General features: G+C 44.5%; 1 protein-coding gene across 1 annotated transcript in view; it reads right to left on the bottom strand.

Annotated features, from left to right (window-relative positions):
- LOC111147038 (ecto-NOX disulfide-thiol exchanger 1) overlaps positions 1-27,081 on the bottom strand; it is a 247,468-nt gene that overhangs the window by 123,475 nt on the left and 96,912 nt on the right. Inside the window, exon 9 of the mRNA XM_022502889.1 lies at positions 12,530-12,714. Within this exon, the coding sequence (XP_022358597.1) occupies positions 12,530-12,714 (185 nt within the window). The remainder of the gene's footprint in view (positions 1-12,529; positions 12,715-27,081) is intronic.

Here is a 27,081-nt window from a genome sequence, read left to right as displayed (position 1 = left end):
AGATTTTATATCCAAAACAGAATTTCCATTATCATTTTATTCTACCCTGCTTTTTTAGTGTGAGTGGACCCCATAGCCAAAGTAAAGCATGGATTTCGCATGAAAAACGGCCAGAAAATTGTGGACTTAAAAGAAAATCCGTCAGTCACCAGCTGGGCAGAAAAGATGACTAAGATCTGAGGGCCCGCAGGGGAAGACATGGACCTGGGATTGCCCCTTCAGTGACCTGGCGATTCTCCAAAGAGCTCATATCATCAGGTGTAGAGTAGGAAAACTACATTATAACCCCCCCCCCTTTTCCTTCTCCCCAAATGACAAACAGGAGGATTATGGCAGGGAGGATTATCTTGTAAAGAGAAACTCAGCACCACAGCTTTTTAAATAAACTTTACAGTTAAGTCATTACCAAAACCTTCCTGAGATCATTGTGAGTAGCACAATTTAAGACCTACAAACCACTGTGGGTGATTAAGTGTCTGTCTCTTGACTTCAGCTCAGGTCATGATCTCAGGGTTGTGAGATCGCGCCCTGTGGCGGGATCCAAACTCAGTGCGGAGTGTGCTTGAGATTCTCTCTCTCCCTCTTCCTTTGCCCCTCCCCCTACTCATGTGCTCTCTCTGTCCAATAAATAAATAAAATCTTTAGCAAAAAATAAAGAGATACAAACCACGGGGGAAGAAATACCAGCCCAGGAGAAAAGGAGGCAAGGTGCACAGAGAACTGGTGAAGGACGAAATTGCAGAGTACCAGTCTGTATTGAAATGATTGAAAAATGTAAAATACACTGGCTCAGGAAAGGACTTACTCAAGATAAAATGCAAAGCGTGGGTGGAAATACACACCTTTAAGAGCCCCCCACCCACAATTGCTAATGCAAGTCCTCTGACCAGAACACCGGAGCCATAGCAGGCTTCAACGAATAAGGTGGGGGCGATGGTAGATGCAAGAGATGGAATGTGTAGGCAAGGGGGAGGACAGCAGAATAAATTAAGAGAACAAAAGGAATTAGGAAAGTGACAATTCAGCTCTGAAATGTCACCTGCTCGTCATTCATTTATAAGCACTACTTGTAACACCTTTCCTTGGAAACCTACAACCCGAGTTCAAATAGCCTCTCTGCTCTTCTACCCTCCCAGTATGGCCAGAAAATAATAGAGCTGTTGTGGCTGTTTACTGAGGGTGTACGTGAGATGGAGAGGGAGGGAGGGAGAGAGGATGCAGCGCAGAGACACACAGAAAGTACTAAAACTGGAGAGGTAACCGGCACCCTGAGGATTCAGCATCAACATAAGAACTGAGCAGTCTGGGTCTTGCCAGTGATCGAGTGAATGAAGCGGGTGGTCTATCAAGTGAGGGCCAGATTGGGCACTAACTTTGTTTACATCTCCCTTGATGACTATTCAGGGTGCTTTGTTAAACGGAGGAGAAAACATAGTCTTTAACTAACCATCTAAGATCTCAGAGCTGAATTCCCAATCCCACCCTTGGGGGACAATTCCAGAAACGTGAGCTGAGTGAATGTGGCCGTTGCGCTGGTCAGTGGGCATGATCTGGGGCACAACGACCCCTCGCTGTGCCAGTGCACCTTAGAGAGGAAGCCTGAGAGGACATTCGTAAATGGTTAACAATTGTTGCATCTGGGAGGGGACGTGAGGAACGCTGTCTCCTTTATAGGCTTCTTTTAGGTTTCCAAGTTTGCTGCACGGAGCATGTATTCTTTTGTGAAAAGGAAAATAAAACAAAAATTAAAATGACAAACCTAGACCCTGAAGAGCTGCAATTCCCACCCACATTCATCTTCCTAAAGAGGATCCCACCCCACCCCCGGACTCATTCCTCTCCTTTCTTCTTGGTCTCCACGTTGTGTTGTCGCGACCACCAGGGTTCTCCCTGCATTGGCTCCATGGGTGCTCCTTTCCCAGGAGGAGGAGGAGGAGGGGGAAGGGGAGGGGAGAAGGGGAAAGGATAAGGAGGAGCAGGTGAGGGGGAGGAGGAAGAGGAGGAGGAGATGACTGGCTGGTCTTCCACCCTCCTGTTTCCTCTTCTCACCAGCTGCACAGAGAAAGCCCCGGGGCTGGTTCCCTCCCCGCGCAGCCCAGTATGAGAGCTGGTAATGACAGCAGTCTGGCCGGGAGCATGACACCTGCTGTACAGAGGCAGCAGTATGTGCCGGCCTCATTCTGGCCGCCGGGGGCAGGAGGCTGCCTCTGCGTGCTGGCAGGCTTCAGAGAGAAGAAGTCAAGGCCAGAGCACAGGGATTCATTTCAGCGTCCATGGCTGGAGGGAGAGACGACAACGATCGGACGGAGGGAAAGGCCAGTGCGTGTCTGGTGCCGAGGCCCGTTTTGATTTACTACATTTAAGAAAAGATCCATTTCGCTATAATCTGGTACTCTTGGTGTGCTAGGGCCTTGAAGTCAGGAGGCAATTTCCAAAGGAGGTGGCGTAAGGGAGGGTCGTTCGAAGGTCATCCGAGGACTGCAGCTGACAGTAGTGGGAAAGCAGAGTTGCTTTAGCCCGGGAATGGCTGTAAGTCTCCAGGAGATCCGCTAGTTCCCACGGCAGATGTCCGGGAAAGCAGTCAAAGGTAGAAGCCAAACGATTTTAATGGTCTGCAGGGTAATGTCATTATTTCTACCCCTGGCTCCTCCATTGATTCGGCTGCTAGCCTCATTATTTTTAGAAGGGATGATTACTGATGAGGATGCATTTGATGATCACATTAATTAATGGAAGAGCAGGGTAACTAATTATGAGATGAAGCCTCCCATAGTTAAATTTTATTAGGACTGCTTCTTTCCTTCCCTGAAGTGAAGAGATTTATTTTCCAAGTTCACATTTAATAAATAAAAGCCACGTGTATGTTATTTTCTTTTTGTTAGCTCTCATTCGGCTAATGGGAAGACCCAACCTGGGACTAGGATTGAGTCGGAAAACAAGCAGCGGGTTCTTGCCAGTGATATTTCTAGCAATCGACAAGCACAGGAAGAGCCGAGCTTTCTGCTCTTCTGCTCTCCTGATGACTACAGGTCTGGAGCACCCCTTACAGAAGATCCTGTGGAAAGTTTTGTTGGAACAGATAGAATGCAGGGGTTGTGACAGACAGACCTGGGTTGGTGTTCTGAGTCCACCAGGAACACTCTGTACCCTGGCGAGTCACTGGACATCTCTCTGTCACCATGAGAAGCTGAGATAAGCACTCAGAGTTCAAGTGCTGGTGGACTGGGAGCCCTGAGGGCAGGGATGTGAATTAGCCCTGGGGACAGGCCTCGCCGGCACAGGGGTGTAGGAGCAACAACAAGGGGTCTTCCCCCTCTCCCCCTCCCCCAATCAGGAAACTCCCACTTGTCGATTTGTCCAGACTTGCTCTGCAAATCCTGGGTCTTCTCTTAAACCTCTACATTTCTTCATATTTTTATGTACAATGGGGCATTCATGCTTCGTGTAATAGCTGTCCAAACTGTGTTTACCTACGTGATCTCCTCTGATTGCAACAGCCTCTGACTGAAGGTGGACCACCCGCATCCATAGGAAGAACCCTGAGGTTCAGACAGGCTGACTGATGCCAAGTGGCACAGAAAACAGGCTGAAGCCAACGTTTCCTTCTATTGTATTGGTTCAGGGTTTTCGTTTCCTTGTGCAAAGGCCTGGCATGTTCAGCTAGCAGAGAGGCAACTAGCTGATCTCCTTCCTTATCTTATGGTCTCTGTCCCGTGAGAATGGCAAGATACCCCATGGCCCATCCTCGTTTGAAACTGCTAAAAGAAAAAATGCAGGGAGGTTTCCCCTCCCTTATTGTTGCTTCCTGTTTTTTGTTTTTTGTTTTTTATCTTGTCCAGAGTCAAATGGGAATGTGCTTTTAGAACTTTCCAACCCAGGTGTGATTGTTAGATATGATCATTTCCAACAGGTAGGGCTCTGTAATGGAAAGTGCTGGGCCAAGAATCGCAGAATCGCTTTCTTTCTTCGTCTTTTTTTTTTTTTTAAGATTTTATTTATTCATTTGACACAGAAAGAGAGACATCACAAGTAGGCAGAGAGGCAGGCAGAGAGAGAGAAAGCAACTTACAGCATATCACATATAATGCAATGAGACAGAAGTAGGCTCCCTGCTGCAGGGCTCGATCCCAAGGACCCCGAGATCATGACCTGAGCCCAAGGCAGACACTTAACCCACTGAGCCACCCAGGCACCCCTGACTTTTTTTTTTGTTTAGATTTAATTTATTTGTCAGAAAGAGAGAGAGAGAGAGCACAAGTGGGGAAAGTGGCAGGAAGAGAGAGAAACGGTGTCCCACTGAGTAGAGAGCCTGACATGGGGCTCTATGCCAGGACTCAGGGATCATGACCCGAGCCGAAGGCAGATGCTTAACTGACTGAGCCACCCAGGCACCCTGGTGAATCAGTTTCTATTTCTGGTTCCAAATGTACCTAATGACCTTCTAAGGTTCTCACACTGAAGTGGGATGTACATACTCTTCAGATGTGCCCGGGACTGAATCTGTAAATGCTAGAAAATACACATGCTGCTGGTGGGAGCGCCACCTGTCACTTTTAAGGAGCCTCATGAAAGGGGTCATTGAATTATAAATGAGGATTATCATCCCTGTCTCCACCATACTGCATCACCCCAAGACACCTGGCTAACGAATGGATAGAAAATGAAAGTACATACTCTGGGGAATTGAAGTTAAAAAAAGAAAGACAATAGTGGACCCCAAATTTGGCTGTGGTGAACCTTGAGGTCCAGGCCTTAAACCTTTTAAAAGCCACATCATCTGAGAGAGATGTGTATGTTTTATACACTTTCTGATCCTAGTAAAATGTCAAAGACTTTTAATATGAATGTGGACAATGTCTTAGGAGTTGTTTTCTATTCAGAAAGAAAAAGATGTCAGTGAGGAAGCTGAAATAGAATCAGACCAGCATAGGGTGTGTCCCCGCAGCCCTTGTTTGTCTAGGGTCCAGATCTGTCTGTGTTTATGTATACACATAGTTTTTGAACTTTTTAAGATTAAAAGTTTTACTACCTACACATGAAAGTCTGAAAGAAAGCCTTTTTCTCTACACTGTAATAATGTGATTTTGATTTCCTTTTTTCTAAATAATGAGATTTTTCTTGCCCTATGCTGTGATACCAAATTATTTTCTGTACTGATGTTTTTGTACATTAAAGATATTATGATAATGTTGTTACAGGCTTCTTCCTGAATAAGTAAACAATCAGATCATGATGTATGTGCTATTTCTTCCTTCTAACTGAACATCTTTGAGGTTCATAAACCCTACTGAGAAGGAATCCCCATAATACATTGTAGCTGAAATTCCAAACTTATCAACCCTTAGTTCACTTGTCTAAATATTTCATAAAAGTTCTCAAAATATAATTTACCATTATAAAAATGTTGAATTTCTTCTTTTAGAAAAATGCCTTTTTCCCTTTTTCTCGTTCTTCTGTTTACATTTCTGTCCTCTTCCTTTTTTTTTTTTTTTTTTAAACTACAGAAGAACTGTTCTTCCCACTGTGTCTTCTGTGACCTCTGCATATCCTTCTCCTCCTTCCCTCTAGAACAGCTTCTACTCCTCTACTCTGTGCACAGCCCTGTGAGCTGATGCTTGGCCCCCTTCATCCCATCAGGTCTTTTTCTCAATTCCCTGCTTCTTTTATTCCTCCAGGACAAAACCCCAAAACAGAGTGGATAAATAGTTAACCATTTCTCTATTGTTATTCCAGATTTCAGCCTCTTCCTGTTTGTCTCCCTTTCCTTTACCCTAAAAAATCCTCCTAATTTGTTTATCTGCCCCCTCGTCCTGAAGCAGCTATCTTTACTCTATTTCAAATACGCTGCCTTAAGTCCCTATGTCCACTCCTCTCAGACATCTGTAAGATGAGCTTGTGCTTCTCGCTTTCCTCATATATTTCTGGACAGCCAGAATAATTTGCCGTACCTTCCCCCTGGCCACCTCACTGGCCCACACCTTAACCAAGAATTCATCAGGGACACCTGGGTGGGTCGGTCAGTTAAGTGTCTGCCTTTGGCTCAGGTCATGATCTCAGGGTCCTGGGATCAAGCCCCGCATCGCATTGGGCTCCCTGCTCAGTGGGGAACCTGCTTCTCCTTCTCCCTCTGCTTGCCACTCCCCGTGCCGTGCTCTCTCTCTCTGTCAAATAAATGAATACAATCTTTAAAAAATAAATAAATAAATAAATAAATAAATAGAGAATTCATCAGAGGACTAAAGTTCAAAGCCCCTGAAACAGGTTCTTGAATGTCCAAGATGTCAGACACAGAACATGTGTCTGCTCTTTGGTTTTCCTTCCTCCAGAAACTCAGTTAAGGTGGCTGTTGGTGAATAAACTTAAAAGAGTGAAGAGAATGGGAAGAGACTTCCAGGGAGTTCTCACATGGGACAGATTCTGGCATTTGTGGGATCTCCAACTGTCCTGCAAGTGATGCCTGGCCATCAGAGCGCCACCGCATGGAGCCACGGCTGGGGGCCTGAGGGGGAAGGGGGAAGGGGGGGGACGCCCTGCCGGGAACACGCTTGCCCCCATGGCTCCCGGGGGAAGTCAGCCCCACGCTGCTAAATGGAAGCACACCAACAACACCACCACACGAGAAACCTGCAGCAGTAAAGAGACAGACTGAGACACAAAACCAAAGACCCAATCCTGGAATAAATAGAAATGGCTCAGGAACAAACAGAATTTCAAGTATTCTAATTAGTATTCTCAAAAAAGATTTGAGAAGATATTGAAACCAAAAAAATAAACGTGTACAAAGAGAAAATAATCGAAGACAAAAAATAACGCTTGGAAATAAAATAACACGATGATCAAATAGAACCTTCAGTGGCAAGGATAAAAGATACAGTTTAAACAGATAACAGGAGAAAAACGGTAACCGGAACATTAGCATCAGCCTGGTAAAGGTCTGTTATCTGACTGGTGGGCATTTCGGAAAGAAAATAGAAACTGAAAACAAAAGTGAAAAATTATACAAGAAAGAGAAACTCCCGTGGCAAACTCCTGCTACATCTGTCTGTGTTCTTTGCCTGTAAAACCTTCCCCAGGCTCTTCCCAGCACCGCCTCTGGAAGCCTGCTGGGAGCAGTGGGCCTGCTGGGCTTCAGATGATTTTTGCAATTTTTAAGGGACGTGCTTTTTATGTTTCAGAAAAAAACTTTGTTTTAAATCCTCTGAAATTTTCTGGAATGTGCTCATTTTACCTGTCTTTCCCTAAGATTTTCTAATGGTAAAAAACACCACCTTCCCCACTGCAGCCGCCTTCAGCCTCACAACCACGATCACCTCCACCAACAGCACCACTCCTGCTGCCACAATCCTCATCCTGGCTTTGACCCGTGTGCACGAAACTTCACTGTGTGGGAACGTGGGAGAGGAAATGAGCATAAAATCTCATGGTCTCTTTTATTTACATTTGCTTATGTTTAGATTTATTTATTTATGTTTAGATTTATTTATTTATTTCAGAGAGAGGGAGCGAGCGAACTGGGGGAGGGGCAGAGGGAGACAGAGTCCTTAAGCAGACTCCCTGCTGAGCACAGAGCCCAACACGGGGCTCCATCCCAGGACCCTGAGATCAGGACTTGAGCCAAAATCAAGAATCGGCCACCAAACTGACTGAGTTACCCTGATGCCCCTCATTATCTCTTTTTTAAAAAGTACTTACAAAGCAACTGAGTAGTTTAGAGAGGATTCAGAAGAGATGCTTTACTTAAGTGGTCAGATATTCTAATCGATGTCATTTTAACAACTTTCTTTTATTTCTTAATAACTGCCCCCAAGGACCAGTTCTTGAGCGACATTTGGCAAACTACCTGGGGTTACTATATATTTTAGGAAAATAATAGTATTATATGTCTCAGTCTCCTTCTTTAAAATTAGTCTAGATTAGTGAGGTTTATAATACATATAGAGAAAATTCATACAAATATTCCTTTTCCAGCATAATTTCTAAAATGCTGTCAATTATAATAATCCTCTTTTCCCCAGGTTTGTCCTGATCTTGCTAAATAAAAGTTGTCAAGACAGCTGACTAGCCCTGGTCTTTAACTAACGTCAAGCCAAGAGTGTTAGAAACCCACTGCTCTACATGGGCCAATGGTTTACTGGCCTAAAGACAGCTGGTCTTCAAATGACATTTGCTAACACTATTAAAAAGCATTGGCTCAAAGTATTTATGAGGGACCCTTCTGACATAATCATCATCAGTCACACACAGTTTTATGATCAGCAGCTTATAATGGGATTCTGTTGTTATGTGAATATTCACCAGTCCTGTCAATATGATTTACAAAAGGCTTCAAAAGGAATTGATTTTTCAATTGGTTATTTAAAAATATAATGTATTGACCTATGCTCACGAATGAAAATACAAGTATTGTTTAAATTTAGGTGTGGTTAAAACCATACTGAGATACTCTACCCTTACTATAGTGGTTAAAAAAGATAAAACAAAATAAAACAGACCGACCTTACCAAGCACTGACTGATAAGTATGCAGAACGACTGGACAGACACTTTGGGAAACAGTCCAGCCGTTTCTTAAAAAAGTTATGCATACTTTCCATATGACCCAGCAGTTCTAGTCCTAGGTATTTACCAAAGTGGAATGAAAATTTATTCCAAACAAAAAGTTTGTAAGTGAATGTTTGCAGCACATTTATTCATCGTAGCCCCAAAGAGGAAACCACCCATACGTCCATTAACTGGTGACTAGATAAACAAATTATGGCTCTTCTTTACTACTATTTAGTCAAAACTACTATCAGTAGTCTGATCAGTATGAACTACTGATACATATGGCTAGGCCATGTGCAGGAATGTCTAAATCATTGTGCTAGCTGAGCCAAGCCAGACTCGAAAGTTCTTCATTCTATATACTTCCACTTATAGAACATTCTGGAAAAGGCAAAACCATAAAAGGTAGAAAACAAACCTGTGGTTGCTGGGAGTTGGGTTGACTAAAAAGGGGGATAAGGGAATTTTTGGGGGGGGTGATAGAACAATTTTATATATTGATTGTGGTAGTGGTTTCATGAGGGTATCAATTCGTCAAAATTCATGGAACTGCAGCCCTAACAAGAATATTTTTATTATATGTAAATTTTACCTCAATAAATTCAGTGTGGGGGCACCTGGGTGGCTCAGTGGCTCTGCCTTCAGCTTGGGTCATGATCCCAGGGTCCTGGGATCAAGCCCCGCATCAGGCTCTCTGCTCAGCAGGGAGCCTGCTTCCTCCTCTCTCTCTCTTCCTGCCTCTCTGCCTACTTGTAGATCTCTGTCTGTCAAATAAATAAATAAAATCTTTAAAAATAAATAAATAAATTCAGTGTGATAATTGGAAGATAAATGAGAGTTTAAGATAGGTATATCCTTTCCTTGTATACGTAAAGATACAAATGAAAGCCAACAACCTCACTCTCCTTGTGGCAGACATAGGTTAACTTCATTGCCAGTTTAAGATCAGGTGAAAGCTACAGTGTTACCATGGATACAAGCTATTATTTCCTTTTGTGTGAAATCTCTAATATTAAATGGTGACTCACATGTAATATCGGGGTAGACTCAGAAACAACCAAAGCCACCCAAGGGTTTTTAGCCTTAGCACCCCTGCCCATAACATTTTCTTCATGAACATAAGAGCAACTATAATGTCAGTGAAAATATCTTTAAAGAACTAAAAGAAGAAAGGGTAAAAACTTTTTGGCTAAACTTGAGGGCAATTCTAAAAATGGCCGCCTAGTTTGAAGGCTGTGAAGACTGTATTTTCTTTTGTTTGTTACAGAAATAATTTCCCATAGATCAACTCCTGAAACAACAACGTGTGGGAGGCTAACCTGTCCTCTAGCTGTTGACTTTCCTGTGAGATCACAGTTTTCTAATTAAGAAAGTGGATAGTGGGTAGATCGAGAGGAAATTTAAAAATCAGCAGAATCCTTTGTGGTAGGGCTCAAATTAGCATGTTATGGTCATTTATTCAGAACGATATGAAGGTAGAAATTGACTCCGAAAGAGCACATATTTTTGAACATTATTAAAGCTGTGTTGCCAGAAAGACTGCCATGCAGCCACCTAATAACCACTAAAAATTACAATCATAGTTCTTGCCACTGAGGGAGTGCTTCCCGCGTTACCAGGAGGAGCTACACGTACCTCTAGGATGTTGGCTTCCTATCTATGGTCCAAGAATCCAGAGCTCCCCACAGGCTCCACGTTAGTCCTTCTTCTGTGCTTCTGTCCATTACTCTGACATTCCACAGGTGTATTTGCCTACCATGTGGCTATTAGTGATTGAATTATGTCCCCTCAAAATTTCCATTTTCAAATCCTAGCCCCCTGTGCCTCAGAATGTGATGTTATTTGGAAAAAGTCATTACAGGTCTGATCAGTTCAGATGAGGTCACACTAGAACAGCATGGGCCCCTTGGTCCTATACAAATCGTGTCCTTAGAAAAAGCAGGAATGTGGATGCTGACATGCACAGCGAGAAATAAAGGCAGAAAGCAGGGTGATATGTCTACAAACCAAAGACCACCAAAGACTGCCAGCAAAGCACCGGAAGCTAGGGGACAGAACGGGGAGCAGATTCTCCACACAGCCCTCAGCAGAACCAACCCAGCCGACACCTGGATCTGGCACTTCTTACCTCCAGAACTCAGACGACACATTTCTATTGTTCAAACCAAACCCTATGAAATCAAATCCCACAAAACAAAACTGAAGTACACCTCCTATTGACAAGAAGATTCTGCCAATGTCTCAGAGGCTGCAACAGCCGAACACTTCCTCCAGGGGGCTGCAGCTCTGTGGTGACCTCCGTCTTGGCTCCTGTGTGGACCAGGATCCCAGGACCCAGACTGACCCCCCAGCGTGCTTCTCCCTGACGAGCTCCCCCCTATCTCCTCAGACTGCCTTCAGACATGAGTCTTTGAGCATCATAACAGTTTTATCAACTGGAAAAGCAACGGAGGTGAACTTTCCTAGAGGAGAAGAGGGCCCTTTGCATGAGGTATGAGATGGTAGCCATGGTCTTGGCCTGGCATAGCCGTCTCTGGGGGAATTGAAAGACAGGCTCTCCTGGCAGGGGCGTCGAGGCACACCCAGCGTCGGGACATGTGGACAACCCCGGGAGCCTCGCATAGCAGCTGTTACACCCATTTCCAAGCGCAGGGACCTGAGCGGGACTGTAATGACATTTTCCTGGCGAGCACTGACCTCTGAATTGCACTGATTTGCCTAACACACACTGTGAAACATCAACCAGTTAGGACTCAAAGCCAAGACTCAAAAATGGCTTTAAAATGGCAGGAGATGTTTAAGACATAATTTCTGTGACTTGGTCATTAACTTGTTTCTATCTTAGTCTGCACATCTTTTTTTCTTTTTTTTATACCCTTTCCTCTAAATTATTTTTCCCTGTTTGGCTAATGTTTCTGTAGCAGTTACTTCTTATTATTAAGACACTTCTGTAGGCAATTCACGCTCCTGATCTTGGAGAGCAGTCAATATGGACGGGGAATTAAAACAATATCCTACTTAGTATATAGTTTGGTTGCCCATCATTCTATTTACATTTCCCTTGTTTAAATAAAAACAGTTTTTCCCCCAGAAAAGAGTGGTTAGGTTTGTACATTCTGAGGGGTAATACAGAATACCCACGTGTGACAATAATCTATGCCATGTTGTTCCAAAGCAACTCGAAGGCTCAAACACCATAACTCTGTCACAAGTCACTTGAGATTTTCAGACCTCGATCCTGCTATGAATCTTTGATTCTATTCTCCATCTGCTGTGCTGGGGTCTCCCATCCCCTCAACCCCTCACCCCCACAGTCTGTGCTCCTTCTCCCTCCTCCATTGCCCAGTGACTCCTGGCTCTTCCTAACAACTTCCACAGACACATCTTTAGCTTCAGTGTAGGAGGCTGAAGTCTGGTGCTCCTTCGCAAAAGCACAGACACCACCCTGTTCCCAAAATTGCCCATTCTGGTGCTTCATCCACTCCATCAATAAACATCTTAACTCTGCACAGTAGCATTTTCATGAGACCCGACTAGATCCTCACTATAATCCAGAAGAAGTGAAAACAGTAGCGTTTACATTTACATGGAGCTTGGAAACAAGCCCACCGTGCCTTCATAAAATCCACTGGCATGCTTTCAACTTAGAAGTTCTCAAGGACAAAACACCCTCATCACAATCTGTAAGGATTTTCTGACCATTTGTCACGAGGCTGAATTCCAGCCACAAACCTCTCCACCTCCTCGATTCTCTCGCTTAGCTTCCAACCTCAAGGGCATATTTCTTTAACATAATTCTTTAGCTTTGCTGTTTCTCCACATTCTGCCCTCCAACACCCACTAGCACTTTCCTTTCCTTGCGACTCAGTGTCTGGTTGTCCTTCCTTTTCCTTCACCTTTCCCGGCAAATGGCTGCCATTTCACTTCCACTTAACACACAGGTCCCACTCCCTCAGACCCAAAAGAACAAAATCTGGGCCTGGTACCTGCTGCATGCCTTGCATGGTCTGCTGCAGGAACTGGAGCTGCTGGTCCTTGGTAACAGTTTCCTCTGTTCGAAAGAGCTGTTCCTTCTCTTGTTTGAGCAGCTCTACCTCGTTCCTGTAGGCATCCAGCTGCCAACGGAGACTGTCGTTCTCCTCCTTGAGAGCATAGGCCTGAGCGGCCAGGGCTGCAACACAGAGTGAGTTCAAGTCAGTCAACTTCCTGCTTTGACAGTGGGGGCCTTTTGTGGGAGGGGCAGTCTCTCACCCCAATTCTTACCGTTAGCCCCAGCTCAGAGACATCCCCAAAGGCCTTGCCCCAGGGCTCTTTAGTTTGCAGTTGGTGGGCATGACCACTTTGGGGATTTTTATCTATTCTATTTGTCTTGTTTTATGGAGGAAATGTTTCCTGGGGGCATGGAATAATTCCTTCCAAAGGCCCATCTCTTGACCTCTCCCCCAATCCGAGGCTCTAAGAAGTCCAGATGGTGGCTAAGTGGCAAGAGCATTGACAATTCCAAGCAACAATCGCACCCAACCCCTTTATTGTCCTGTTTCTGCAGGCTGGCTTGGCGGCTCGGGGGCCACTTTCTCTCCAGCAATCAGCCATTCCACAGGTGGAGGCCAGCGGCAGTGCTCCCAGGGAGGGAGGAATTGACAGGCACGCCATTCCTCCCTCACAGTGGCTGGGACACATCAGACAGCTTATTTGCTCACTCCTGTCAGAAGGGTAACCTAGTTCCATTTGTTTCACAGACAGATTAAAACTCTGAGTCCCTACAAGGCTGAGTGGTTACTCAAATACCCATTCTTGAAACCTAAAACTCCCAGGTGTGGACTTGGACCTCACGCACACCTCCATCTTACCAAGAGATGGAGACTATTAACACAGGGTCCTCCACACCTCAGAGCTTCGGAAACAGCAGAGACTGAAGAAGAAAGAATGAGTGGTACGAACAACACTGAGGATGGTTTCCAGCTTAGGGCTTTTTGGCCTCTCCAGTGATGAGAACCGTCGGCTGGACGCATACCAAGTGATAGGCCCTGAACCTAGAGCTTTGTTTGGACTAAGTCCCTATACCCCCCATCAAGCCTGCTCTTAATCCCCCTCTTTACAGGTGACAGAGGTGAGGCACAGAGAAGTTAGAGAACTCTTCTCATCCCACAAAGTAAGTAGCAGGAATAGTCTTGGGGCACCTGGGTGGTTTAGTCGGTTAAATGTCCGACTCTTGGTTTCAGCTCGGGCCATAATCTCATGGATTGTGGGATCCAGCCCCATGTCAGGCTGCTTGCTCAGTGGAGAGTCTGCTCAAAGATTCTCTTTCTCTGCTCCTACCCCAACTCATTCTCTCTCTCTCTTTAAAATAAATAAGTAAATCTTAAAAAAAAAAAAAAAAAAAAAAAAAAGGTAGCATGAACAGTTTTCAAGTCACTGGGCTGTTCTGCCAGTCTGGGTGTGTTTAGTTCTTACTAATTTGAAACTCCTTGCGAATTCTCTCCTCCACTCTCCTACCAGTATCCCACACTTTCTCCCCCTCCCACGGCAAATTCATGCTCTACTGTTGTAAGCAAGATAAAAGCGGAAGAGAAATTTCAAACTTAACAGAAACTTCTCCAAAGAAGTGGCTTCCAATCTGTAAGGGCAGAATGTGAGGCCGGGTTGAACCCGGGTATGGCCGGGTTCTCAGTGTGCTCATTTCTACCTCCCACTTCCCAAAACCAATCAGACAGCACTGGAGGTCAGCCCCTGCGTGTTCTAACTTCACGTTGCAGTACACTGACAACTGATCTTCACAGAGGTGCTCTGAAATCCCTGTGAATGCTCTCCTCAAGTATCAAACATGAAATTACGTTAATAATAGCTTTATAGTTGAGTGGTTTATGGTATTCTGCTTTGCAAAATGATTATGTATAGGACATAGGAAAGACTAATCAAATAGAACATGCAATTAACCAGAAAATTCCCTACCTCAAACCATCAGGGATCAATTAGTCAACAAGCATTTACTGCATATGGACTCTGTGCCCAGGCCTGTCTAGGCATCTTGGATCACAAAAGGAGGAGCCGGAATAGGTCTCTTCTCTCAAGCAGTTCAGATTATGAGAAACTGATTCATTTGTAAAGAAACCAACACATTCTGGGGAAGAGGGATCAGCCTGATGCCTGGCATATAGTAGGAACTTAGTGAATGTTGGCTGACGAACAAATAAATGGGCAACTTAGTGTCAAGGACCTATAGGAGCTGCAGGAAGAGAAAGGGAGACACAGATCAGAATAATAAAAGAGGGCTTCAGAGGCTGGAAGCCCGAGGATCTGGGAAGGATGTCTCAGCCTAAGCAAAAGCCCAGGGAGGAGAATGGGAGAGCTACTGCTTGGGGCAGGGAGGGCGACTACTTGGGGCAGGAAGGAGAGAAGCTCCATCCACAAGGCAAGTGTTGGTCTGCAGGCAGGGAGAGAAAGGTGAGCCAGGCCTGGTGATGAGAGGGGATGGAGGCTCAGAAGTCAGGCTAGAGAGCCCGATTCAGTGCAGCAGCCAGCGCAGAACCACTCCAGGTGCCTAGGCAGTGAAAGGACACTATGAAACCAGTGATTTAGTAAGATTGGTTTGGCAATGGTGCGTGGAACGAACTGGAGGCTGAAAAGAACGAATGGAGGAAATTGTATTTGGTGTCCATGTGTGTGCAAAACCACGGAACAGCCAATTTTACAGTTTTCAGGGACGTATAAAATCAGAAATGACCAGAATATGGCCAGGAGCGTGAGCTAGTGCTTTTTAACATCACGCGGCCCAACTTCAGATCTTGTCCACACCCCGAGACACCAACCCCTGACAACTCAGTTTACCAATCCACAAGGAAATGGCTGTGAGGCATCGTTTGAGAGGGAATGCTGTAATAGGGCAAAATTACAGAAAATGCAAATGATGGAAAAAGTGTTGGCACTACATAAGCACATTACTACATTTAGTAGCATTCAAAGACACTTAAGTCATTTCCTTAGGAAGCTCTATTTGGCCCTTTTTCAATTTAGAGTGGCATTTTTATTATCATAACTGATAGCAGGTGTTTGTGAAGAAATCGATTAGTATGCAGGGATGGAAATTACATTTTCCAAATGAATTGCATAGTCTGCAAGATACGCTGAAATCTGTGTAGCAAAATGCAAGCAGCTATAAAGCATGTGCCAGCAACATTATTTAAATAAATTATCTGAACATAAATACATATAGGAAAGAGCACCATCCATTATTTCATGGGCTCTTCTTAGAAGCCTGTGGAATGGCACTGCTGATAGCTCTTATTCTTGGCTGAGCCGAGTGACCACTGTTTCTGCCAAGGAAGAGACAATGCTCGGGCATTGCATTTCTGGAATAGGACAGTGATATCATTATATTAAAAAAAAAAAAAACAAAAAACAGCAGTTGTAACTCTGTAACAACCCCCTCCCCCCAAATCAATACCATAGCAAATCCCATCAAAGTTTTTGTAACTGAGGCATATAACGATTTTACATTCCTGATTAAACGATTTCAAGCTTGATATTTGCAAAAAAAAAAAAAATGGTTACTCATGTGGCAGCAAAGTGGTTATTTTTGAAGAGTGAGAAATTGTGTATTGACTCCACTTAACTTCAGGACACCTGTTTGTACACATTATTCAATGTCATGCCTCAGCCCTGAATGTAACCTTCAGATGAGGCTTCCTGCAACACGCTATATTATGTTTCTAAAAGAAACAAAACCCTGATAATTCCTACCTTAATATTATTTTTTCCAGTATATTAAAAATTCAGAAACTTGAAAGTTCCGCTTTTTCATTTCTCTCTCTTTTTTTTAAATCTTTAGTTCTTTCTGGGACACTGTATTAAACAGTTTTGAAAAATGTGTCATCAAGCTTCTATGATAAAATTTACCCTTGAGAGACTGCATAATAAATTCACTATTCAAATAAGCATAAGGATTAAAAATAAACTATAGTGTGCATCTTTTAGTAAGAATCCCTGAAGAGTGCACTACGTTTCAATAAATGGAATATTTAGCTAAGAGCCACCCTATGTGGATTGCCAATTTTCAATAATAATAAAAAAAGAATACAGTTTAAGACTTCAGTGTAAACTACTCTCCTGACTATAATTAAATCTTCCTCTGGTGATTATAAAGGTGCTCTGAATCCAGCAGTGCTCATGGGTTATCATTGGTTCATTCACCAACCAACAGGTTACTGAGAGGCTCTGTAAAGAAACTGCGGCATTGGACGCCTGGGTGGCTCAGTCAGCTAAGCGTCTGACTCTTGATTTCCACTCAGGTCATGATCTCAGGGTTGTGAGATTGATCCCCCAGCCCCTTGTGGGGCTCTACATTCAGCAGGGCCTCTGCTTAGATTCTCTCCCCTCCCCTCTGCACAAAGGCGCATGTGTGCGCTCTCACTCTCTCAAATAAGTAAATAAAACAAATCTTAATTAAAAAAAAAAAGAAGAAGCTGCAGCATACACAAGGGGAAGGCCAGTGTGGTTGTCAATTCATACTTGCTCAGGCCTTAGAAAACTTCTGTTACTGGATTTTCCAAATGGATCGCAAATGCAATAACAATGTAAGAAAAACTCTGCTAACCAAGATTAAATTACATTTCAAAAATTAGCACTGGGCTACTAAAATTACCAAAGTGACATTAGGGTAGGAAATTGATCCCAAGATTAAATTGCACTGCTGAAAGGAGAGGTCTAAAGGCATTATAGCAGCTTGCTGTACCCTTTACTGGATTCTATAGAAACCATTATTCTTTATATTAATTATGGTCAAAGTGACCTCTTTGTGTCTCTTGGATTACTTACTGTGTTTCCATGGGAACAGATAGTGGCATGCTTAACTTCTTTAAGTAAATAATCTGGTGAAAGCCTGGAAATCTCTCTCTTACTAGCCTGAGCCAGCCTCAGAAAAATAATTAGCACTATATGAAGAATGTAAGTTATTTTGGGTTATGTCCCAGTAAGCTGACAGTATGTTAATATCTTTTTCATGCTCGGGCGAGATGTAACTAAATAATAAAACACTTTAACATATTATTACTAACAATATCTGGATTTCTCAGGGACTGTTCATCTCGGCTTCTTTGGGGAACTCTGTGTTTAGCATTCTCCCTCTGCTCTGCCAGATGTCCCCCTGGAATGCCGGAAGGGTGCTGTCAAGTGGGTGTTTCTTTCCCACATGCAGAGTCTCTTCCAAGGATTTCATCAGCTGCTGCCCAGCTAGGCAGTTGTGCTGATAGGTCCGGAACGCAGGATGATGTGGATGGATCCAAAATCCAGAGAACATCCTCACCATACGTGCTGCCTACCAGTCCCTGTGCGCTGGTGACTTCGTTACTCCCCAGGTTCCACCTGGCTCCCTGCACCCCACCTCTTCTTGTAGGCTGCCTGGGGCGGGGGTGAGGGGTGGAGCTTGCAGAGACCACACACTAGGTACCCAAACTCATGCCCTTCCTTATTTAGTGCAGTGCTGTTCCCAAGAGGTGACTGCCCCAGAGGCTGCCATAGGAATTTCTCTCCAGTGGGGCATAAGGGAGTCACGTGTGTCTTCTGAATAATCTGTCTCTTCCCGCTGCTGGAATGGGCCTGGATCTTTGAATTACCATAAGGAAGAAAGGTACCAAAGACCAAGCATATCTGCTTTGAACTCTTCTGTGCTCAAGAATAAACTTTTTGTTGCTGTTAAACCCCTGAAAATGTGAGACTTACTAATGAAATAGCTGGTGTTCGTCTAATGCCGGTAATGGCTTACATTAGGATCCCCTGGTGGGCATGCAGAGACCCAGACTTCTGGGCCCTACCCCCAGAGTTGGCAATTTGGTGTGTCCGGGACGAAGCTTGAGAAACTGCATTCCTCCAGTTTCTCGGGGGGTGCTGGTGCTGTGGAGGCAGGGAGCACCCTTTGAGAACTGCTGCTCAGACTGGCACTCACTCACTCTCTTGGTTCCTGAATTGGGGCAATGGTTGACTTCCGTGGACAGATTCTGAAGGAACCACATGCTTGGCTTGTCATTCCAGTTTCCTTCCTTGACCTTCCATTCTCTGCACCAGGGAGGGCTGTCCCCCCCCCCCCCAGCCCCATTCCTATGCCCTGAGCACCTCCTCATGAAGTGAGGGCGAGAGCACTCCTTTCCCCATCTCCCCCAAATAAAAGTAGCAACAGCAGAGCAACAGCAATGGTGGTGGTAATAGCTAACCATTCTGACATGCCAGGCTACAGGCTAAGCATTTCACCTGCACAATCTCAGTGAACAGAATTACTGTTTCTGTTCTACAGGTCGATGGAGCTGGGTTTGAGAGACAGGGGCTGAGCAGCTGGCGGTGGTGCAGGGCTTACACTCAGCACGTGTGACTCCAGAACCTCTAGTACGGGACTGGGGTAGCCCAGGTGCAGCTCAGAGCTGGTGCAGGAGACAGCGGGGAAACCAAGGACACCACCCTCGCAGCAACTTTGTTGCTAAAAGAGAAAGAGCAGTCCATTGTGGCAAGGTTTGGGGAGTGTTCTGCTTGAGCCTCTATTTAAAGTAGACATACATGTATCTTCTGCGGGAGAGTTGCTGAGGAAGGACCCCTCTGGCTCACACCACGTAGGGATCCTCCTCCTGCTCTGGGTCTCTCTCCTCCAAGATGGCCACGCTGACAGTCGCTAACTGCTGAGCTCTTGAGCCACAGTCAGTTAATAAGGATCCCGTGAGAGGGCTGAGTCCATCCCACTCATGCTGATCTTGGGGTCTCTCAAGGACCAAAGTTAGCTGCCCCCCGCCCGTCTGACCTCACTTGCGCTGTTACTGCAGCATGCGCCTTTTGGTAGAGCACAGGTGGTGGAAACCTCCCTTCTCAAAGGGTCCTGTCCCCAAGACCTCCTCTGAATGGGCAGCGGAAGCCCCAAGACAAGGCCCAGCCCCACCCTCAGCGAACCAGGGGAAGGTGTGGGCTCCTCCAGTGTCCTGGCTCGGAACTGAAAGGCACGACGGCCACCCGCCACACGGCCAGGCTCCTGCCAGCCAGCCTCCTACGGTCCCGACAAACTGTCGTCGATCTGTTTTTCAGTAACACCTGTATCACAGCGGAAGCAGCAATCTTCCTCAAATTGCTCACGGAAATTCCTTCTGCTTCATTTTTGCAGGATTATTATTATTACAACTTAGCATTGACATAACATTTTATATTTGCAGTGTGCATTATAGTCTGCACATTAGCTATTATTAGGGAGAGCGAAACAGAAGCACAATGCGGTGTCTATTTCAATCTTTGTGTGAGGCCACTGGAATAAGGGTAATTTGGAGAGTGCAGGTAAGCTAGATCCTGTTATTACAATGGCTTAAATGTGAGTCTGAAGGCACAACGGGCAGCAGGTAACCCTGGAAAAAAAGAGAAATGCTCTGTTTCTCCCTGCATACAGCTCTTCCTAACGAAGGGGTCTGTGGCAGTCGTGGCGGCCGGCAGGAGCTGCTGGGTGCAGACACTACTGAGAATTGACATCAAGCCTTCCTGCTTTGCCACCAAACTTATTATCCTCTGACGCCACTCCCAACTCCCCCTCAGTGTCCTCAGGAGAAAATAAGCAAAGGAAAGAAGCTTGCCCACTTCCTTCGATAGCAGGCGATGTCTGCCATTTAAAATACTGTGGAAAGGTGCTCTGTGGGCTGAGGGATGCGTTTCAAGGCCTTAGGCAAGCACCTATCAGCGAGCCCTGCAAATTGTAGCTTTCTCTGGGCCAGGCACAGCCCCACCTGACCTCAGCACCTCCCCAGCCAGCTGCAGGAAGAACATGTGGATGTGGTGGCAGCCAGTGGGGGCTCTCCCTACCATGTGGTGTGGAAGGAGGCCCAAGGGAGAGGAGGCTTCTGGCTGCGGAGGGCTGCCGAGAGAGCCTCTTTCCTGAAGAAGGTGGGGAGAGGGTCTTCAGGTCAAGCTCACTGAAGGGAAGCCTGAGTGGAGATTTCACAAAGGACCCAGAATTCTCTAGGAGAAGGGTCCCCCAACCCCCTCAGGCAGCCAAGGCAAGATCAGGGGGAGGGAGGGAAGAAGGGGCTGGGTTGTTGGAGCCCTAAATTCAGGCCACAGGTGTCTCAAGAGGGGATCCTTCCCACCCCAATTCACCCTTTTGACTAAACTTCAGTTTTCTTTTTCACTTTCAATCCCTATGCTGATTTCTAAGATTCAGGGCTACCTTTTTTTCCCCCTCTCTAAAGGCTTTTAATCATTTTTTGTTAAGGTTCTATTTTTGTTAAATTTCGTTAAGATATTATTTGTTTGTTTGTTTATTTATTTAAGGGGGGGAAGGGAGAAAGAGAGAAACAGCATGGGCAGGAGGGGCAGAGGGAGAGAGAGAACCTCAAGCATACCCCATGCTGAGTGTGGAGCCTGATATGGGGCTCGATCCCAGGACCCTGAGATTACAACCTGAGGCGAAACCAAGAGTCGGATGCTGAACTGATTGCCCCATCCAAGAGCCCCACCTTCTGAAGGCTAAATTTAAAAATTCTCTTTTAGAGCAGTGAGACTCAGACCAAGGTAAATCACACAATGACACATGTTTCTAGGGGTGGCCACCTCTCCCTTGGAGGTGGCTCCCACGTTCGAAGACAGAGTGCCTCCCTTGGGGATGGTACTGCATCACTGGGTTTTGCTCTGTGAGACTTCATCCTAACTAAGCAGCTGGTCTTGGCCAAAGAGAGAAGCTTTAAACAGCAACCCTTCCCGTGAAGCAGTTACCGTGTGAGGACTGTCACCTCTTTCCCCCACCAACCTGCAGATTCCTTTCCCTTTTAACAAATGGTCACTTCTAATTTTCTTCAAGAAAACTTCCCCTAGAGAGGTGATGATTTCCTGCTCTTACTAACAGCCTCTCCCCCAGACACACGCAAACTCACACCCACATAAAACACATCCATACTCTGAAATGTGAAATGAAGGTCAGCCCCAACTTAAACAATGTTCTCAGATCTAGGCACCATCTAGGGCAAGGAAGGCAACTTAATCCACAGAGTTTTTCTTCTTTTTTTTTTTTTTTTTAAAGATTTTATTTATTTATCACAAGCAGGCAGAGAGGCAGGCATAGAGAGAGGAGGAGGCAGGCTCCCCGCCGAGCAGAGAGCCCGATGTGGGACTCGATCCCAGGACCCTGAGATCATGACCTGAGCCGAAGGCAGCGGCTTAACCCACTGAGCCACCCAGGCGCCCCAGTTTTTATTTTTCTAACACCAAATACTTGGGATAACAAAGATGAGTTGTAAAGAAACCCTTTTTCTCTCCTCAGTTTTTGTTTTATATAAACTTTATCCAGTTTATCACAAGAGAACCACCAATTTGCTCTTGAGCTTGGGGGGAAATGGAGGCATGTGAAGGCATGTCCTCTCCACTATCCTGGTCACTAGTGTTGAAATTCATTTATGCGCATGTATTTGTGCCTGACATTAGACAGTTAGAATCCCAACCTCTTTAAACATATCACCAAAGTAGGATGGCACTCGTCTGAATAATTAAGGCTGGTATTCCTCAAAGTTTGTTCCACACGCAGCCTTCATTTGTCCTACTTTGGTAGCTCTTAAATGAGGATTCCTGGACCCATCCCAGACCCTCTGAATCTGAGTGTCTGGAATGGGGCCTGAGGATGTGCAGTCAACTACTTTCTAGGGTGGATGGAATGCATACAAACATTTTAGAACCACTTCCCTGGCTTTTTAGGGACCAGATCCATTTCTTCAGGCTTTCTTCTTTTTTCCAGTCTTATAAATATTTCATTATTTTTTTGACACCTGCCTTCTCTAACTGCTTTTCTGTCATTAGAAGGACCTTGCCTGTCCAGCTTCGACCATTCAACATGGCCGTCTTGGCCTCTCTGCCACCTGCCTTGCCTTCTCACATTTCATGAATCTATCGACCTGTTCCTCTCGGAATGCTACTTACTGCCTCTCCCGTGATGATATTGTGACTGAATGCTTTCATAAATCCTCCAGGCAGTGTCTCCAAAACACATTTTTCTGATCTACTGGGTGTTGTTGTGTATTACTTTTCTTTGCAGGCATATTTCTGGAGAAAGTTCCAGTTGCAGCCGATCTGTGGCTTGCACGCAGGAGACGCCCAGCTTGACCTCTGTGTTCTGTGGGAAATAATGACCCCTTGCCAGGACCTCAGACCAGCTTCTCCCTGATGAGACGGGGCCCCTCCTGTGTGCCCGCTCTCCCCAGACTTGTCGCTGGATCCTCAGAGGCTTTTCTCCTTGGCACGGGGCCAGGCATCGCTGCTTCCTTCTCTCACCACTGATGGATGAGGAAGCAGTCCCTGGTTATTCTCTTAGGGTCTGAGAAAAGCTGAGACTCTGTTCCTGGCCTTCATCACATCTTTCTGCATCAGATTACCTTCATTTTTTTTTTTTTTTCCTTCCTCCCAGCTAGCCTTTTCCCCATTAGCCACAGGATACTTCACTGTTCCTCACACGGATATGATGAGGGGGGCTATCCACCTGTGTCGTGTCTGCCATACTTAAACTCAAGAAAGAGCTCTCAATCATTTCTTCTTTCTTCAGTCCTTTATTATTGCCGATGTCAGTCACTTCTTTTCCACTAAACATTTTTATCTTTTACTTCACTTTTACTGTCTTTTCATATTTCATTACCCTACCTCAACCTGTTTTTTTCCCCTTTCTTTCTTACCAATTATTGACAGACATCAATCCTCAGGTTACATACTGGTGGTTCTCAAGCTTCAGTGCAGCAGAAATACCTGCGTGGTAATTTATAACTTCCATGAGTGGGACTGAACTCCCAGGCATTGCTAGGAAAGCTTCCCAGCTCTTTGTCATGTGGAGGTAGGGCTGTGAGCCGCTCACTCACACCTTCTGTTATTGCTCCTCAGTATCCGTCCTCCACACTGCCATGGTACCAGGTATTTGTAAAATGCCATGGAACCCCTTACTTGGTTATTTCTTACAACCTCACGTGAACTCTCTTAGGATGAGCCTTATGTTGCTACTGAGAAGGCTGAGGCTAGGAAGAGACCCATCGTTTGCCAACTCACGCCAGAAACAAAACTCAGATACCTCCAGGGCCTCTGACCTCATCTCGTCCCAGGTTACTTCTTTACTATATTCAGTGTCTCCAAGCTCTCTCTTCCCAGGACTCTAATTCTCACTCACGTATCCATTTCTTCAGACCCTTTCTGGTGATTTTACCACCCAAATGACCCCCTCATCCAAAGAGCATCAAGGTGAGCTTAGCCTTCCTCAGACCCAGGAAATAGGAAGGAAATGTGGAAGGAAGTCTTTCAAAAACTATTTTCAGAACTCTTGACTTCTCATCCATTCAGACGGTTCCAGTTCACATTCTTCAACTGGACACATCTTCTCATTACTTCTCTCATCCCCAGAGGTTGAAAACTACAAAATCCTGCTTTGACAAACTCCGCATTTATCTTCCCCGAGTCCTTGGGCAGGGAAAAGTGCACATATTTTAAAAACTGCCTAGATGGCTAAATTATAGCAATTTTTCCCTGGGAAAGAGTTGTTCAGATATTAAAACCCTCTATGTATTGAGTATGATAATATTTCTCACATCCCCATGAAAAGCAGTTTTTGCTTTACTCATTAAAATGATTTGTTTTTGGTTTTTGATGAGTGTAATTTTTCAGGTAGCAATGTTTTATTCTTACTAGCAACTCCTTGAAAACCCTCCGTGAGCGCTGAAGCCCCAGTTAAGCACTATTAATCAAACACTAAATGCTTTTAAACAGCTCTACCCCTTTTTCTAATTGAGAAATAGAGCTGTTTGGGCAAGTTTATGAGGTGACCTTGATTGAATTAAAGAGGTCAGGGATGGAACAGACTTCAAACTCATATTCAATGATTTTAAAGAAATGACTTCCCTCCAATTAAGCAGGAATTAGCATGAAATATTTTGTTTCTGAAAGGTTAAAAGAATTCCTCTGAGAAACTAGCTTTCTTGTTTGCTAGCTCTTTATTGAACATGAGAGAGAAGGCGCCATGGATAGTTTTATATAACGTGTTCTGGTAACAGGGGGCCGATGATCCAGCATCAATTATAACATTCTTAAGAGTCATAAATGTTGTACTGAAGGGGCACGGAGTCCAACTTAAGTTTTAGTTTCTATTTCAAAAGCCCAGAGACCCAACAGTTTTCAATTACTAAAAAAAATCATCAAGATATATTTTCCATCTGCATTAATTTCAACCTAGTTCTAGGGAGAAAGGTTCCAATATTACTGGTTTCTCTGCTATTCCTCCTTCTAGCTTCATCCCTCACCTTGCCATAGTCCCCCATCTTTTAATGACCTGAAAGGACGTGTCATTCTTCCTGCTCTAAAAAGTAACACAGAATAGTCTTTGTTGTAGAATTATGGAAGCTGGATTCCACAAAGGAGGGCAAAGGAACTGACATGTGTGGTCCCACACATGGGGACTCCAGGATATTTTTTTTTTCCTTAAGATTTTATTTATTTATTTGACAGAGAGGAAGAGAGGGAGCACAAGAAGGGAGAATGGCAGGCAGAGCAAGAGGGAGAGGGACAAGCAGACTCCCTGCTGAACAAGGAGCCTAACACAGGGCTTGACCTCAGGACCCTAAGACACTTAACTGACTGAGCCACCCAGACTCCCCATCCAGGGTACTGTTTCTGAGGAGCAGTAGTCCTGAGAAGAACACTGGCCATGATACTTTGTGTCCCTGCTCCCTTCAACTTCAGGGAGTTGTACAGACATAGATTATACACAGGAGGGAGGCAAAGGGGGTAGGACAGAGAGCAAGAAGGGACTTTATACCCACATTCCTCTTATGAGAGTTGGAGCAAGTTGGTAAACCTCCATTAGACCTCAGGGTCCTCATCTGAAAAACCTGGTTAGTACTGTGAGGATTAAATAGGTACTAGTTATGGGGTTTTTTTCTTTTTTTTGTGTGTGTGTGGGGGGTTCCTAAACTGGAAAAAAGTCCTTTAACAGATTAGAAATTAGTTCTTCCAGGTTTAAATTTCCTCTTCCAACATTTCACCCATTCCTGTCCACCTACTGTGTACATAATATGCCATATGCTGGCCATTCAGAAAGGAAAAGATCTCAAACTAGTTTTTAAGGAACATACAGGGTGTCATCATGTTTCCCCTCTTACTTGCTTGAAACAAAACATAAACCAGGGATAAGACAGAGTTCAGATGAACAGATTTATACAACTGCTTCACAGATAATATCTGCTCTCATAGTTCTTGATGCCAGAGTGTATCTGTTTGCTTGGGCTCTAACTGCAGAAGGTACTGGGGGCAGACCCTGTATGGACCAATGACCCAGGTCTATCCCAGGAAAAGGAGAGCTCTGATGATGTGATATGAGAATTCTCCAGAGTAGATAAGCAACACTCTCAGATCAAAGACTGAGTTTCCATTAGTCTTTTAAGGCTTTGCTAATTTCTTCCCTTTAATCTGGCACTGTAAGACAAATATCATGGTCCCATATACATCGTAAAAATTTGGTGGATATTCATTTTATCACGGCTTTGTATTACAACATTGCTTGAGATAATTCATGGAGGCAAAGAGCTAAGAAAGATCGAGAAATGGATGGCTTTAGGATACTCAGATTATACAAACCATACTACAAAATCCGTATGGCAGGTGGAGACAATTCTTTAAAAACTGATAAATCACTAAAAGAAGAATAAAATCTTATCCTACCTCCAGAAGATTTGCCAAATTGTCACTTACATTGTACCTGAAAACTTGCAATTTTTTTTTATAATGACAAAAACTACCCAATATAAACTTGCATAATTTATTTAGCATTTCAAATAATTATTGTTGGGGGTAAAAAAAAAAGTTCCAATTTTTCTCATTAAATTAAAATATGGGATGGAGAAGGAGAGGACATATTCCTTGTAAGATCTCTTCTGGATCAAATGTCCGAGTCTATCTCCATAGGACTGATATTATTGTAGATGCCACCCCTCAGACTGAGATTTATTGAGAAGTACATCTCATAAAAAAAGGGGAAAAAAGAGGCCCTAGGAACAAGGAAGCTAGGACAGCACTTCAATAAGTCCTGAAATTAGATAGAGAGTCAATAAACTGGTGATCTTCTCGTAGGCTCTCCCAGCCCCTGAGGATGCAAAGGAAATATGGGATGAGATGGGAAATAAAAGGGCTAATACTATAGCTCAGATCCATCAAGTCTGTGCCTGTGTTTTGAGAGGTATCTTGATTTTTCTCTTTACTTTTTTGGAGAGTTTGGGAATGGAAAACATGAGTTGGGACAGTATGTATGGTTCAGCAAAGGAAATGCATGACAGGGCACGGCTCCTTCCCAATGTACTTCACCTCTTCAAAGTATTTCTTCTTGCCTGAAGCCACAGAACAGATTGCTTTTGAGGAAATAAATATCACTCAACTAGAAAAGAGCCTGTGCCAATTTCCTGGGTATTTTTAAAAGCTGGCACTGCTGTTGGAATGGGCTTAAGGACAGTTTGCTGGATGCACTGCTTATGTTGAAGCCAATCTCTTTCTAGTTAGTAGAAATACAGAAAATAAT

Source organism: Enhydra lutris, unplaced genomic scaffold (genome assembly GCF_002288905.1).
Source record: "Enhydra lutris kenyoni isolate GAN:26980312 unplaced genomic scaffold, ASM228890v2 scaffoldscaffold15, whole genome shotgun sequence".
Lineage (NCBI taxonomy): Eukaryota > Metazoa > Chordata > Mammalia > Carnivora > Mustelidae > Enhydra > Enhydra lutris.
Note: the sequence above shows the minus strand (reverse complement) of the source record. Positions and strands in the feature narration are given on the sequence as shown.